The 18,005-nt window shown below is 31.1% G+C and overlaps 1 protein-coding gene and 1 long non-coding RNA gene across 2 annotated transcripts in view; both read right to left on the bottom strand.

Annotated features, from left to right (window-relative positions):
• The window catches only part of LOC134688182 (uncharacterized), a 76,049-nt gene that overhangs the window by 19,161 nt on the left and 38,883 nt on the right, over positions 1–18,005 (bottom strand). The window contains exons 10-18 of the mRNA XM_063548652.1: positions 10,544–10,586; positions 9,395–9,489; positions 8,740–8,884; positions 7,657–7,817; positions 7,259–7,351; positions 6,786–6,922; positions 6,118–6,277; positions 5,059–5,172; positions 4,501–4,634 (exon numbers count right to left, since the gene is read on the bottom strand). Coding sequence (XP_063404722.1) covers positions 4,501–4,634; positions 5,059–5,172; positions 6,118–6,277; positions 6,786–6,922; positions 7,259–7,351; positions 7,657–7,817; positions 8,740–8,884; positions 9,395–9,489; positions 10,544–10,586 — 1,082 coding nt within the window. The remainder of the gene's footprint in view (positions 1–4,500; positions 4,635–5,058; positions 5,173–6,117; positions 6,278–6,785; positions 6,923–7,258; positions 7,352–7,656; positions 7,818–8,739; positions 8,885–9,394; positions 9,490–10,543; positions 10,587–18,005) is intronic.
• Positions 863–4,255, bottom strand: LOC134688578 (uncharacterized). The gene is made up of 4 exons (XR_010101830.1): positions 3,801–4,255; positions 2,731–2,946; positions 2,122–2,193; positions 863–1,147 (listed from the first exon to the last, which is right to left on the bottom strand). It is a non-coding gene; the product is annotated as an uncharacterized LOC134688578 (long non-coding RNA).

Below are 18,005 nucleotides of genomic sequence, written 5' to 3'. Positions count from 1 at the left end.
TTTTAATTGATTTCGGCTACAATTTCATCAACACTGCACCACAAAAAAAACACAGATTTTGTTAAAAAATTATATTTTTCTTAAATTTCCAAAAAAATGGTCCAATGAATATTTTTTTTAATTTGACATAAGATGGTCATAACAATGAGCTTTGAAAAGGAATAGAAAAAAATATGGGTCACCAGACTATTTTTTGCCCCAAAAACGTTTTTGTAACCCCTAACGAAACAGTGATCAACCGCAGTTTTTTGTATATCATTCATCATCGGTGACCAAACTTCACCAAAGTGTGACATATGTTGTCATATTCTTTGTTAAACTAACACAGAATACAGTTTCACAAGGCAATGAAATGAGAACATTTGTTTTGTTTCTATGAACAACGGTTACCATGGCAACAGGACACGAAGTTGGAAAATTCAAGTGTTTGCATTGTTCTGATGTGCAAGAGTTACAACCCAACAGACAATAGAAGATCAAATCCCATGATTTTAGATCAACAGCACATGGCTGCTATGTAAATGTAAACAAATACTATGATACATTATAATGCAGCTTATATTAGCATTACTGTGGTATTAAATGAGCAAAATAAGTCAGAAGTTAGCAAAAATCACCAAATATTTTTTTTTTTTAAATATCGATTCATAGATAACAGTCGTGCAAGTAAATGGCTAAAAAGACTTTGTCACCTTTTCCTCAATAAATGATTTAAGTTGATGAAGCATAATGATAATACATTATATATTTCAGTTGTCATAGTAACATAACCAAAAAATTATGAAATTATAACTTTTTCAAAGGTTTTTCAACTTTCTTTATTTTGAATGCCTCAATAATCAAGCAAACATATTACTGTTATATTTACAAATATGTAAATAGTTTACTCCTCTGATTCAGTCAAGTATTGATTGATAGTCATAGCATTATTAGAGTTCACTTTGTTCTCAGTCAAAATTGTCAATCCTTCCATATTGAATAGTACATGTTGCTCCCAGTCAGATATATCATATTACTAATAGTGGCAATTCTTTTCTTTTAAAAGCTTTGTTTTCTGGTTATCTGTTTCCCTCTCTAATTTCTTATTCATACTTTCCCAAACTCTCTGAGTAAACTTTCCTGGGGAATATTCTGATGCTGCATTTACCTGAAATATAAATTATTTGTAATGAAAAGGTGTAATATATACAAATAAACTACCAAATCAATATATTATTTCAGTGAGTGCAAAATTAATCCAATCATGCATTACAACATCAATTTAAAAAGATTGTATTATACCTGACTAACAAAGGTACTCCTTAAGCGTTTTATAATATGATATATGGCCAGGTTTTTGAAGTGATTGCAATAATTAGGTCAGCTGATGGGTATGCATTTTATATTGCTTCTGCATATGATGGACATCCTTTTGAGTGGTTTTTGTTTTGTGTACAATGACACTTTGGCATGCAATAATTGACAATATATATGCTATAGGCAGCATTATAGTGTCCAATGCAAATTCAAAGGTCTACATGTATATTTAATAGGTGTGACCTTTACTGTCTACCTTAAATCAATACAGTTGAACTGTTCTTTTTGGTATAAATTTGCATATATGCAGCATGCGACCAAGTTTGTGATAAACATAAGTTATCTACATCACAAAGTTATCTTCATTGTCATAATTGTGGCACATAAGAACCAGTGGCAGTCTTGACTATATACTTTGTATTTTTAAAAGATATAAAATACAGTACAAATCAATGGTGTAAAATGTGATCACTGTGACCTTCTTTTGTCTGGAAGCTGAGTTACTAACTGAGACTCTGAGAGTGTATATATAAGTTTGCATGATCTGACACCTTTTAGTTGCTGAGATATACATTTGTTGTATATGAAATTGGATTTTTAATGTTACCAAAGTCAGTGAAGTGGAAAATGTAGATCAGTGAGATCTGTGTACAAATTTACATGATCCTACATTTTATAGTTGAGTGGACTAAATATATTGTCCAAACAAAAAAAATGTTGTAAATGCCTGAAAAACACCATTATCAGATTAAAAAGTCTCAAATGAAACCCAAGTTTTTTCTCAAAGGTAACTACATGTAATTATCCTAAAATGTATGTATTTACCTTTGACAGCTATCCTTCATTTTTCTGAAAAACTGCTGCTAATAACCTGCTGTTAAATGATGACAATGAGACCTACAATTGATAACAAATATAACAAAAATTAAATAAACAAATGTATATATAATATATATATATAAATGAAAGTACATGCAGTGTTCAAATACTATAGCTAAAACATATTCATTTAAAATTAACTGGAAACTTAGGCTGTTAACAATGAAATTTGTATTAAAAGTATGTATAAAGGCTTTCAAAACCAAATAGGTTACCTTAAATTTGTTGAAATTATACATTAATCTGTTAATATAGATTTCATTTAATAAATTCGAATGTAATAATTCTAGTTCAATATTTTTGTTGAAACAAATTCTGTCATGTTCTATACATGAAAGTCTTCAAGTATATATAACAATGCTTTACCACAAAATTGTTTTTCGAAATATTGACCCTAAACTTGAAATTATTACCAAGATCTGTTAATTCACTTTTATGACTGCTTACATGTAAGTGCAAATATGAATATAATTATGGTCCTCATTATACTTTATAACTACTTATCAAAAAAATACTTTGAAATTACACATGTATATGACTAAAGGTTTTAATTACCTTCTAATTATTCATTAAATTAACCATGTTTAAAACTGTTTCTTCTTTTGCTGAGTTTTGAATTTATTTACAGGATTCTTTTGCAACTGCAAATATTTTCTTTCCAGTTTCATTCTCCTTTTTCTTTAAGTATGTCTGATGAATTCACAAAAAGTACATTCAATCCATTAAGGAAATTGTTGAAATGTGTGGCACAAATTCCTGCATGTATCATTCCTGAAAAATATGATATGAAATGTCAGTCTGCACCTGTATTGGTTAATTAGACAAACTATAAACTATTCAGACTTGAGTTCATAATTTTATTTGGGATATTCAATTATTTTTTCAATTTATATTTATATAATATGATTGTGAATTCATGTTTACTTTTATTCTTATACATATACAATGTAGATCACAGACTCATATTCATTTCTAATAATGTGGAATGAGGGTGGGTGCCCCCCTTCTTAATTTGTTTTTTTGCTTTTATAGATTATCCTGCATACACATCATTCTAGGTGTTTTTAAATTACTACATATGTAAGGTATGACTATCAGACCACTTGGTCTCTGATCACATGCAAAAGGTGACTTAATATGAAAATTCTGATTATAAAATAAAGAAAACTAATAATATTTTAAGTTTGTAAAACATTATTTTTGTGAATGAATCATTGTGATTGCATTTGTTTACTCTTTCAATTCTAATTTTATTTATGGTTATATAATTGCTACCAAATAAGTATTTACAAATTAATCCTCCCCTTTTGAATGCAAAACTAAAAAGCCCCTTATGTATAGATGTCTTTGTGTTCATTGCAAAAATGATAAATAACTTCCAGGGGCAAAATTCCAGAAAAATTACTAAGTTCAGATTCATAAAAAATTTGGGCAGCACTTCCCCTCAAAATATAGCTTTTTACCCTCAAACCACATAAACCCCAGACCATAATAGAGGGTTATTGAAGAAAGAAAAAGAGAGGTGTGGGGCAGGTTCATTTATTCAAGACATGAAACCATACACCTTCTCCACCCAGTAAAATGTTTAAAGAGAATATATAATAAGGAGAAAATTGAACTCTTACCATGTACAGCTTTTGAATTGATAACAAATTCACCAGTCCCATGTTTTCCCTCGTTTCTACACTGTTAAACGTGTATGATATGCAGGTTACATGCACTGCAGCTACAATGATATGGTATGGACAAAATGCCCTCCTGGTTCAAGCTTTGAAGTTCGTATTCCCGTTCACAGACAGTATCCGCAGGGGATTTACTCTTAACGAACATATTCTGTGGTAGGTGATCAGCCAGAGCTAGCCGTCGACCTTCTTTCCAGGTTTCGTCATACGAAAGATCACTGTGATCGGATGCCGAATTTCTCCAACTTCCAGTTCCGAAAACTTATATCATATGACCTGATAAGTTGAGAATCATTCAATACTGTGTGAACTTTCAGGCTGAAGCTATTCATATTCTTTATTTTAAAAGAACGCATGTATTTATCCTTTATGATAAACCTTCCTTTCTTCTGGGCGATGAGCTGTAACTTAGAAGTTGTTTACACACGTTGTCAACAGACGACATTGGAACTGTTACCGTGACCTAGATATACAAGCGATATATCCTAATTTTTTAACGGGAACCAGTTTTACATCAGTAAAACGTTGTTATCTCCCTTAGTGTCGGGAGCTACCTTAAATAGCTTGAATAAATAACATATTCAAAACTGAGAGTTATGAAGCATGAAGGAATCATTCAGCTTAACACAATGAATTTTGTTACCTCATAAAGGATGGAGTCATCCTCACAGATTCTATATCATGGTGTTTCATGTCTTTGATTGTCTGAGGCAAGTCTTCATGATGACATAATATACGACTGCACGGGAAGGAGAAGAAGTGGTCCAGAATACAGAACTGAAATCAAATAAAATGTTATATTACATTTCTGATCTTTTTGTGCTGAGACTGATGTCTTATTAGTTAAAGATTGTTCTTATGACACACTTTATAAAAGTACATGAATGAAAAATTGTTTCAAAACAGGACTTTACAAGAACATGCAAAAATGATTATTAGGCCTCAGAAACTACCTAAATAGCAAACTTATCTAATTTTATTAAGTTGACAAATAGATAAATTACAATGTCACAATGATGGCATATGCATGTTGAAATGGATGTATTTGACTTAAAATGATCATTCCATGCATAAAGTTTGGTCAAAATATGTACGAGTAGTACCCTTACACAAATACACATATCTCTATAAAATACTTTTTGTAGCAAAATAGCTTTATGGGAAAAGCCGTAACTAAAATTTAAGAAGCACTATACTTTACCTGTAAACCTTTAATAAAGTTTAGGACAGAGAAATCATGGTACAGAAATATATCTAATAACAACTGAAACACCTTTGATCCCAACTTGAATGGAAACTTGGATGTCATTATTATCTGTAAATAGAAGGGGAAATAAATTAATTGAACCAATAATTCTTTGTAAGCTGTCTTCTTAAAAATAAAAATTGCTAAAACAACATTAAATACCAGAGATTATGTAGATTATATAAAAAAACGAGATTTTTTTTTCTTTAGTAGGACTTTTCAAAAGTTAAATCCGGACTTAATACCTAGTATAACAATTCTAAGTCAATTATAAAAGTTCATGTACTTTTATCAAATTTGATCGTCGTTTCCAACGCTTGTTTCACAATTGTTGCATTACATGCATGCTGCATAAAAATCTGAAAATTGATAAACTGAAAGCAATCACAAGGTATTCAAACTATATCAAATTGTATTTCTCAATAAAATTCAACATTCATGACTACACCTGTTTCTATTGACAACGCTACTAATGGAAATCTTGATTTAACTCATAATTTCTCAGATAAGCATGTAGCATATTAATGTAAATATAAGAATTAAATGCTCATTTTTGTAATTTAATAGGGTTGTAATAGCCTTGATTGTGCTCATGTTTTAAGTATGGAGGACTCATTAGAATTTTTCTATATTAAAGCTTATTTATGACAGGTTTTAAATGTTCAGTGGAGTGAGGTGCTTGGAATTTTCTATATGTTACCTGGTTTTAAAAGAGAGTTGGATTTTTGATGGAGGGAGGTGCTTGGAATTTCAATATATGTTCCCTGGATTATAAATATTCAGTGGAGAGAGATGTTTGGAATTTGTTAATATTTTACCTGGTTGATGACATGTGTTTATTATTTAGCAGAGGGAGGTGCTTTGAATTGTTCTATATTTTACCTGGTTGATGACAAGAGTTTTAAAAATATTCAGTGGAGGGAGGTGCTTGGAATTTTTCTATATTTTACCTGGTTGATGACAAGTATTAAATATTTAGGGGAGGGAGGTGCTTGGAATTTTTCTATATTTTACCTGGTTAATGACAAGTGTTAAATATTCAGTAGAGGGAGGTGCTTGGAATTTCTCCATACATAAGAGTGATGACACAGTATTAGGAAGCAATCTATGAACAGCAGCAACTGATGTGGCAATACCAAATACAAATACTATTGGTAAATGATGTATGTAGTTACTGAAATATAACAAAGAAAAATAAAGTCATAATTGGTAGCTGGTGTATGTACCTAATTATTGAAATGAAACAAAAACAATTGGTTGTCTGTATCAAGTCAGGAATATGGCAGTTGTCATTTGCTTGATGTGTTTCACCTTCTGATTTTGTCATTTGATAAGGGACTTTCCGTTTTGAATTCTCCTCTGAGTTTGTGCTGTTTTGGTTACTTTACTTTATGTTGTTCTATTTGATTACTAAAATCAAACAGTCTTGAGGAAAAACACAATTTTTTATTGATGTGCAATGAATTACGTACTGAATTCAAACAAAGTTATTAACATGTTCATCATCTCTTTAATCCTTCTGGTATATGTAAACAACATTCATAATCTTATTTACATAGATTTATTATTTTTGTTCTTATGCCCAAAAATTATACTTTTATCAATGATATCATGTAAAATAAGAAACCTTGTTTTATTCTTTTAATTTTTCCATACTAACTTAAGTTAATACAAGTACAGACCTACAAATTGTGATGAAATCCTGTAATATTTGAGGGACCCAACTCTCCAAATCTTCAAATACAATAATGATCGGGGGATATCTCTGGTGCTCACTCGTAGAGACGGACTTCCTCTTCTTTGAAGGACTGTGGGGTTGCTGTAAGAAACATAAATATTTGTTAATTCAGGACTCACACTAATCAGCACTGGAGAAATAATATAAAATTGTTTCAGGACAAAGGAAAGAAAGCTTAACTTTCTTTAAAATTCAGGGTCTATGTTTATTTCTTTAGGAAATTCAGAATAACGCCCATTCTTCCCTTGCATTGTTACGCTCTTAATGTAAACAAATTTTCAATAACAATTTTGAATTAAAAAAGAAGTCTTATTTAGGAACAAATATAATTAAGTTGTTACAGCTATGACATTACCTTATATTTAGTATTATACCAGACAGATGTTAAATGTAGACAGACTACATACACATGTTTACCTTATATTTATTATTATACCAGGCAGATAGCGTTGACAGAGTACAGGGTAAATTTTTAGTGTTGGTTATCAAGTCATCGTCTTCATCAGTAAACTGAAACATAATTACAATTCTAAATTAAAATTATTTTTACGTTGTTTATCTAAGTGGACATAAATTGTAAGAAGAAGAAAAATATAATTATTAAACATCTTTGACTTTGGACTCTAGTTGATAGTTGTCTCGTTGCAAATCATACCACAACTCCAGAATTTAAAAAATACAACTAATTTTAAAAGTTGTGAAGTGAAATGTTGCATTTTGTTGGCCTCTAGATTTTTACTTAATGATGTCATTTCAGTTAACAGAATCTCATAAAAGTAACCTCTTCTGTATCTAACTGATTTTTACATAATTACCATATCTGGATTCTGTAGAAGTTGTCCCAGTGTCTTCGTGAGAACATTCTTTACTTTGTTACAATCCTTAGATCTGAGTATGGCCACCAGGGGAGATACTCTCTCATGTAACAGTTCTACTAATGTGGAAAACATAACACCATGGTCAGGTGTGTTCACCCCTTAAAAAATAATTGTTTCAAGAATTAATATTAATCATGGTACACACTTTAAGGAATGGGCATATAAAGGAGTATGTTCGATAAGGTCCTAAAATGGCCCCCTTTTTTAGCGTAAATTTCAAATTCGGAGTTATCGACCAATATGTTGATAAATTAAAGCTAATACATTGACTAGCTAGGATATCAGCCATTTTGTTGAAATTTTTACGTTTCTGCGTTTCATTATGACGTCATAAGTTGTGCTCATATTGATTTTTCACGAAAAAATCAATGAAAATGTTTAAATTTCCATAAATTATTGGACAGGAAACATAGAGCGCATACGTCGACAACACAGATCTTTTAAAATAATTTTTGTGAAGACATTTTCACATGTCTTCTTTGAATCTAAAGCTTGTCGACGCCTGCGCTCTATGTTTCCTAGTCCTTTGTTTGGTTGAAATCTAGCTGATTTTGTCAAATTTCACCAAAATCTCTTATTTAGATCTTTTTTGGATGTAAAAAGCAACGTGTTAGAATGAAACTTTGACAAAAACAGTTCTGTTTAACTTTCTAACATGTCTTTAAATTCAGCTGTATCTTTATACCTGTCTTTTCATACTGCACATTTTAGTTTTTCTGTTTGTCTTTTTAGTGTCATTTTTTTAGCAATGGCATTGTCAGTTTATTTTCAACTTTCAATGTCCCTTTCAGATCTTTCGACTCTTTTTATATTCTCTAATAAGCTTACAAACAGGAGAATGATGCATTTAATAACTGAAGTATGCTTACTGTTAATTTAGGGAATAGCGGTACATTGTACTGAATTTGAAGAAACATTGTAGAATTTTTCAGAACCCAATCATATTAACATACATACAATGATAATATCCTACATAGAGCTACAACACCTGCAACAGTCTGATTATTGTTTCATGCCTACCAGTAACAAGGGCAGCTGTAGGTATTTCAGTAACAAAAGAGTCTTTGTGATCCTGATCATGGTCTAAACTAAACTTTTCATGACAGGAGCTTGTAAACGCCAGTAGATCATCGAATATCTTAGAATTCAAATCAGCTCTCAGTATCTGAAATATATGGATAGAATTTTGAACAATACCAAATATAACATAATGGTGTTTTAGCATTATTAAAGCGTGAGCGGGTATTAAAGAGACTGGAACAACTGGTTAAAGAATGTTGACATGGCAAGTCGACCGACTGGTATATTTTATGAAAAGCAGAAAGAAACATTCAAATCACATTTTATGTTTCATTTGAAATATTCATCATGAAAAATTAATAAATCATCCTGTTTTATTCACTATTCATGTATTGTTTATATGTATCAGAATAACCTAACAAGTATGTATAAAATAAAAATAAAACAAATAATAATTGAAACAGGATTAGAGCAAAATATATATCAAATCACTGAAAACTGACAATTTTCATCACACTTAAAATAATCTATATCATAGACTTAAATTAGGAAGATTCACTTCTGACAGTTTAATGAAAAACATGTACCATGCATATGGAATTAAAAATGTAGAAACAATAATTTATCCCCTAGATTTGGTGTATGATAACTTTACTTGTATTTCCTGATCAATTTCTTCCCATGTCTGATCACACGTTGATTGTCGGGAAGCTCCAGAGACTGGATGTTCACAAGCTTTAAAGTAATCAGCTGAAAAAAATCAAATATAATTCATCTTCTTAGGCATCACTTATTACTATGGGAAGGAGATACAACACATTAACTAAGACAAAATCAACATAACTTAAGGATGTCCTTAGGTGAGGTTAGGTGAAAATTAATAAATTCAGAAGTTAAAATTGATACTATAAGCTGGTAGAGTATCAATTAAGGATAAACATAAGCTAAAAATATTGATAGGTCATGGACCTCCTTTTCGCAATATTTGAGATTTAAAATATAGAGGGAAAAGGCTGACTCAGACTTTTACCTTTAATTTGACTTGGTATTATTAGGTCTCAAAACAAAAGAAAGGAAATTAAGAATCTTCTAAAATTTTGGTAAATGACCTTTCATGAGCTATTAAGTCTTATACATTTGTTATATGAAAAAATAAATGGGTGTTATAGGGCAAAGTATTTTATATTGTATTGTATGGAAAAACACAAGGAGTCCGAACATTTGACACAAATTCCAAAACCTCACCTAAGTGCATCCTTAAGGTCACATTTTCCCTCTGGTGCACAGGTTGTAGATTTGTTCATACCAGTCACCCTTTCCACAGTTGCATTGTACAATCTTGTTTGTATTTAATCGTTTACTTTGTACGTAGTGGTTTCATTTGTGTCTTTTTATTTTTATAAGCATCCTTTGGTTCTGGTGTTATCTTTTTTAAGGTTATAATTTTCAAAACTCCTTAATAATAATGGTTTCTTTTCTAAAAAAATTTCAGGGGCCTCGGTGGCCAAGTGGTCTAAGTACTTACTACTGTGATCACTAGCCAGTCAACACTGAGGTTGTGAGTTCAAACCCCACTCATGCACTTGACTCCAATCTTAATTGACTAGGATTGTCAGTTTTCCTATTGAAGATCAGTGGTTTTCTCCAGGCACTCCGGCTTCCTCCACCAATAAAAATTGGCCGCCAAAGAAATAACCTAAATACAGTGCTTAAAAGGGGTGTTAAAACACCAGAAAATCAAATCTATTTATTTCATAAGAAGATGTCATACAAATTAAATCATCTCCCTCAATTGTAACCTCACCTGGGTTTACTCGTTTCTTTTTTCCCTTGTATGCAAAACACCCCTGCAAAAATAAAAAGAACTTTTTACATATATCTTCTTATATCATGAATATTTACAATAAAATTTAATTAATTTTAAGACCAATTCTTGCATTGCCATGTAGAATTCCAGTCCAAATAATTTTGCCTCATTTTCGAATGCAAGTCCTCTGTGAAGTAATTTTTAAGACATAGATCTGTGTTTGTATATTTAATTATGATTCTTAACACCTTAACATTTTGCCAGCTACATTGATGTCTTCATGGAATGCATGCATTTTCATAAATCATGTCATGCATGTAGTCCTTGAACATGCTGAACCAGATGAATAGCAATTTGTTTTAACATATTTTTCAAATAGCCTTTTATTTTATTTTTTAACCCAAACTCAACTATTTTTTGTCCATCTGATGAGTTAATAGATATAGGAAGATGTGGTGTGAGTGCCAATGAGACAACTCTCCATCCAAATAACAATTTAAAAATTAAACCATTATAGGTTAAAGTACGGCCTTCAACACGGAGCCTTGGCTCACACTGAACAACAAGCTATAAAGGGCCCCAAAATTACTAGTGTAAAACCATTCAAACGGGAAAACTAACGGTCTTATCTATATAAACAAAAGCCTTTTTCAACTGATTTTTATAGTTCGTTCTTAAGTTGTACTGTTATACCACTGTCCCAGTTCAAGGGGAGGGTTGGGATCCCGCTAACATGTTTAACCCCGCCACATTATTTTTGAATGTGCCTGTCCCAAGTCAGGAGCCTATAATTCAGTGGTTGTCGTTTGTGTTTACATATTTGTTTTTCATTCATTTTTTAAATAAGGCTGATAGTTTTCTCGTTTGAATTGTTTTACATTGTCTTATCGGGGCCGTTTATAGCTGACTATGCGGTATGGGCTTTGCTCATTGTTGAAAGCCGTACAGTGACCAATAGTTGTTAAAGGGAAAATTCACGATTTTTCACTTATGGTTTAAATATGTTAATTATGACATAATATATATATTCACAAAGTTTTATTGCTATATGTGCAGTAATAAAGGAGAAATTCAATATTTAATGAAAAAATATTAACTACTTCCTGTAGGTCGTGACGTTTTCTCCTGGTTTTTGCATGCCAGGATTTAAAATACAATCATTAAAAGTCTTGGTTTTTAATCATATTTTAACGTAATCGTAAGCGCGCCGATGACTTACGCTTTATCTAAATAACCATCCGATAATAAGAAGATAAAACGCACAGACATTCAATTGTACATATTCATGAGATAATTTTTTTTTATGTTAAACGTATATATTCGAATTATTTTTGTAGACAACACAAAAGTTATAAATTTATTTTTAATTAATATATTTTCGGACTGATAAGGTGAAAAAAGTAAAGTACAATAATCTGTAAAGACAATATGTTGGTGTACTCTTATTGACCTTTTACTATCTCTGCTATGACTTGGTTGATACGATGTGTGTATTCACGGTTCTGTGGCAATACTCGTAGATGGCTTGTTGAAAGGTAAATTGTTATTTGCACTTCGGTATTTAACCACGCCTCTCGGGCACATCTTGCCAGGTGTGACTGTCTATTCGGATCAGTGAATTATAAGACAAGGGAGCATTCAATATACATATTTAAAATATATCTTCAAGTTGGTGACAAATAAAAATTGATCGCCGTGGAATTATTTAATTATGTTTGGTGCTATTATTTATTTTAATTCAAATAAGTTAATTTACTAAGAAATACACAATTTTCGGTTAAAGACGGGAAACTGAAATCATATGTCCGATTGAAATGATTTACACCTTTTGTCCTTGATTGATGTCTAATAAAAAGGAGAACTTAGAAATTATAAATAGCTTTACCAAAGTATTTTTATTTATTTTTATTAGGCAAATAAATGAATGAGAACACTTAGATTTAGACTTTTTAAAAGCCACGTATAAATTAATAACTGGAACTCACTGAAGATAACTCTACCGAAGCGGAATATAATATGAACGAATAAATAAAAAATATTTTTCTACTTGAGAAGTTTTTAAAAACTGACAGCAAATTTAAGGTCTTCTTGGAATGGAATCGAAAAATTACGAATAGATATTCTTTATCAAGTGTGAAAAACGTCAACCAAATTTAATCATAATCGGGGACGTCCTTATTAAAATAGTCTTCGTCTCACAACGTATAATACTTAATAACTATTTGACCAAAGATGTTTAAAAACAAAAGACAACGAATTTAATGTCATCTTTCCCTATTTTTGAATGTAATTATAAGTCTGTTCAACTGGCAAGAATACCCCTAAAGCAGACAAATATCTGAAAAGCAGTTTATTCTTTAAATTTGCTGTCATTGAATATCAAGAAAGAAAATAAATCCCGAAAATGATTTGAAACTTTAATACACAATAGCTTTCCTAGAAAATATTCACATCCCTCAGGGATTATTAGTGTACGTCCAGTTGCATATGTCGGAACAATTGTGGTGATGACGAATTTCTTTCTTTATTCGAGAACAATCTAATTGATATATAAATCTGTGATTTTACTATGTTCATAACTTCGATGAACCAAAGCAAGTTATAGATCGACCTGTATTTAAATCAAATTGGTCCTCTTCTTCTTCTTCTTTTGGTATACAATAGTCTATCGAATTGGATGATTACATACTGTTAGTATACGCAAGGATTTGTATAGTTAGTATACGTGGACTAGTCTATTTACAAAACTTTTACCCCAATTTGCACAAAATGTATGTTTCTTTCTTATGTTCAATGTATACATGTATATATTTTAAATTGCACTGTAGTTCCGTAACTTTCTATCCGGGCGTATAAATGATACGTCGACAAGTGCGCACATTTTTTTAATCAACATTTCTGGAATGATCCAACGAATGTAGGAGAGAATGTCACAGGACAAAAAGTCACAGACAAAAAGTCACGGACAAAAAGTCACAGGACAAAAAGTCACAATTCAGTTTTTAGAGTATTTTTCTTTAAACAAGAAAAACTAGTTTTAAAAACAAAGTTTTTGTTTTTTTCTTGAACTCTTATATATAAAGCAACTTTGTAATTAAAATTTATTCAATAAATATCAATGATGAACAAATAATTGTTCTGAAAACAAAATGTCAAAGTGACTTTGTACTTAAATGGCTTCATGGTGCCAAGAAATGTCCCCTTTGCATGATTAAAATTTGATAACTTTTCATTTAACAAAGCTTATGAACAATGTCCTACACTGAAAAATAAATAGATGTAATAAAAAGAAAATATTTCAAGATCTTTCTCTTATATATTCAAACAATTGTCAAAACAATAATTGTGACTTTTTGTCCTGTGACTTTTCGTCCTTTCAAAGGAGTAGGTCCGATAAGACCCCTTTTTGGCCCCAAAATATAGCAGTTTTACAAAATTGTTAAAATGTATAATTTTAGTTATTAATTGGACAGTAGAATGCTTCTGCTACATAAATATGGTCTGTTTTGACAATACGTTGTACATATATCGAGCACTAGCACCAGTAAGTCAGGCTAAATTACTGAAATCTTCACAATTCTAGCATTTTGGTTAAATTTTAGACGGTTTTCGTGTAAAACGAAAGTGGCCGCATTCGTGTTCATCCAAAATATTTAATTGTAAGTTGTATTTGATGATAATACATAACTTATATAAAGATTGAGGATGAACACGGATGCGGCCACTTTCATTTTTGACAAAAAACATCTGAAAAGTGACATTTTTCAGCATATTTGTTAGAGTTTTCATATTTGAGCTTGAATCGGAGCGTTTTTAATGACTAAATTAGTTAAAATCTTTCACATACATTAATTGAATCAAATAAAATAGACACTTAAGTGTTTAAAAAGTGGTCAACATCTTTCGTTACATGAACCTGAAATTTGAGGCCAAAATCGGTCCTTACCGGGCCTACTCCTTTGTAACTTTATGTCCTGTGACTTTCTGTCCGTTTACCGATCCAACTATGTCCTTTACTATTGACAACGAGTAAATATTACATTTTCCCAGAGACATATAATACAATTATATGTCTCTGATTTTCCCAAATTTACCCTTGGAAAAAATACGTATATTTGTATATATCTTCAATTTTTTTTTTTTTTTTTTTGTATCATTTTTTTTTAATAAATGATATTCTTTACACCAGAAATTATATTTATAAACAAGCGTATGAGTTAAGTAATGACTAGTATATTATATCACTTTCGGACACGCAAGACAGAGATGTATATTATACATGCACCTGATAGTTCAGTTATAAGTTATCGGCCGTGTACACTGATCAATACCTACAGAAGTGAAACGATGCATGAACTTGCAAGCCCGACAGGAAATCGCTTGAATACCTGGACGTGTCACCTTACACCCCTCACAATACCTTTGGGAGTAATACCTTAAGCCATGCGGGTGATCAGTGGAGCGAAGATCCTAATTTATTTGAATAAAGTATATTACTTTAAAGAATTATGAACGAATTAGATTTTCGAAAACAATTTTCACGGAACACTTATTTATGATTTGAACTTTGACTTTTTAACCGATTCCAATATTAACAGTTTAAAAATAACAGACTATATGGTTATCAAAAATATAAGAACATTGTCCGTATCAAGTAAGTTAGTCAGATAAAACAACCGTACGATTGACAAGATATCGACACGTAATTAAGACTACATCGGTTACTGTAGTTTTGTTTCTTTGTGGTTTATAGACATATCATGATTTTTATTTGGACAAGATAACAAAATGGCGGAAGGCCGAGAACTGATACTCAAAATTTAAAATCGATGGTGATCTCTTATCTAGCGGAATAAAACTTTAATATTTATAAATTTGAGCATTTTTATACAGAATGGACATAATATCAATTTTTGATTTTTTTGCGAAGTTTCCCTTTAATGTTTGTGTCATTTTGGTCTTTTGTGGATAGTTGTCTCATTGGCTATCATAACACATGTTCTTTTTTTATATTCATTGTAGCAAGGACATCTACATGATGTATAAAGTTTCCTTTCCTTTCTTCTTTGGTTTTTTTTTCCATGGTTATTTATTGCCCAGATACTTTCATTGATTCAGGTTTTATGATTTGAAAGACGATGTCTAGAATGTTAAGATAGTGTACAATGTTCCAGACCATGAGAGTATTTGGACTGTTTGGTACTTTTTCAAAATACGCATACGGTCTGCCAGATTATAAGAAGTTTGTCAGGCGGCTTATTTAGATACAAATGTATATTACAGATCAACATAACTAAAATCTGGAATTAATATAAAAAGTTAAATTGTAATTGGAGTAAAAACTTAATGTTTTAAAGTTAATCTCCTGTGTATCACAACAATATTCCGTGGAGATACTGGACAGAAATTTTTTAAAATCTGTTCAAAAATGTAATGAGAAAATATAATAAAAAAGTGTTGAAAAATAATGCAAAGGTTGAAAAGGGTTGCTATATTCCTGTAAGCATGGAAAGAAAAGCATTAGGGAGATGTAGGGTTGATGATATTATTGGTAAGGATGTAAATTTGTACAAACTATCAAGTGACTTTGGCATATTGAACTCTTGTTATGTTATGGGTGATATCTATCTTTTCACACACAAAATTGAAACTGCACATTGGAAAACAGAAGGAAATTTATTGCATGCTGCCACAACATAAGCAAGCAAGCAAGCAAGAGATGCAACAGCAAAGGAACTGTAAATGTAAAATATCTGATGTTCCTCCTAGCAGCACGTGTCATGAGTGTCACCCTGGGCGAGATAGGATTTAGACAGACAATTTAATACAGAATTATTTAAGTTTAATTGGTTTATTGTTAACTTATTCATCTAAGATCTAACTGTAATTATATGAATTTGTAATACTCAATAAAAAAAATTTTTATTTAAGGAATAACTAATATTTTTTCTGTCTATGAAGAAATAACATAAGAAATATGGTGCATACTGAATAACGCACGTAGTGGGTTATTTAACAGTGTGCACCACATTTTTTATGTTATTTCAAATAGACAGAAAAAATATTACTGTAGCAGTCATTTCTTATAATTTAATTCTAAATTCCATTTTAAACCGTAGAAAACCATGAAAAAACGTTTATGATGTCACGGTCACATGACTAAATTATTTCTATGGGCTCATAACAAAATAACGTCAGCCAATCAGAAGATGTGTTACAACCAAAATTAAATTATTAATGTTTGTCTAAAATAAACCCATATGATCCAAATACATGTATGGTCCAGCTCATTCTAGACGGTATGAGTATACTGTACGGTCCAACTGTAAACTCATGTGGTCTGCAACATACATATTGGTGACCTTCTGCTGTTGTTTTTTCTATGGTCGGGTTGTTCGTCTCTTTGACACATTCCCTATTTCCATTCTCAATTTTATGTTCCAGACCATATGATTATTTGGACTGTACGCGTACGGTCTAGACCATATACCTATACCTGGACGACCTGACTTTATGAGAATGCGCGTATGGTCCAGTACGAGCTGACCATACACATCTAATACATGTGATTGGATCATATGGGTTATATTAAAACAATTTTCCACAATCTTTATTTTTAGTTTTGCAAATTGTTTTAATTACAATTAGATAGATAAACTGAACAAACGAACAATTGAAATTAAACATTTGTTTAATTGTATATCTGAATCCTATTTTGGTACACTTGCCCAAGGTGACAGTCACACTTGCTCAAGTAACTTAATATTTTTACATTTAAAAATGTACATGTCTGCAGTTCATGCATGTTTCTGGCTTTGCATTTGCATTTTTTTTGTAAAGTTGCTAAACATTCTAAAACAACTGTCCTCCCATATTATGTTTACTTAAGATATCTTCAATTTCAGTGATCATAATTTAATTAATATATAACTGATCAACATCATATAAATACAAGAGATTAACAGAGTTGGGACAACATCCCTAATGCGCCTTGACATGAGGAACTCAAAAGTCATGTGTAAACAAAAATTCTCTGTGTAGTGATATTTTACACTTTTCTATGATAAACAAGTGACTGAGCTTAACCATTTGAGTTAATTTAGAAAGTAGGGGAACACAGAATAAATGAGTAAAATCTATGGAGCTATTAAAAGTGTACAAAGTATTAAATTTTCAAAGAACTTATGGTGTTAAAAATGGGATTATTTACCATGAGGAGCCCCATCACAAAAGGTTACTCGGAGTTTGCTAATTTACGGAAAAAGTAATCTCACTTCGTACCCCGAAAATTTAACCACATATGTCAAAATGTCTCAGCTTCGAAATGAGCCATCACACATATCCAAGTTAACAATATGGACTGAGCAACAGAAGAAAATGTTACCATTACGGCCTATGGAGAAACTAATGCGCATCTATACCCAGTTGATTAGCATGATTTTTTAAAGTAGATAGAATA

Source organism: Mytilus trossulus, chromosome 10 (assembly GCF_036588685.1).
Source record: "Mytilus trossulus isolate FHL-02 chromosome 10, PNRI_Mtr1.1.1.hap1, whole genome shotgun sequence".
NCBI classification, from domain to species: domain Eukaryota; kingdom Metazoa; phylum Mollusca; class Bivalvia; order Mytilida; family Mytilidae; genus Mytilus; species Mytilus trossulus.
Note: the sequence above shows the minus strand (reverse complement) of the source record. Positions and strands in the feature narration are given on the sequence as shown.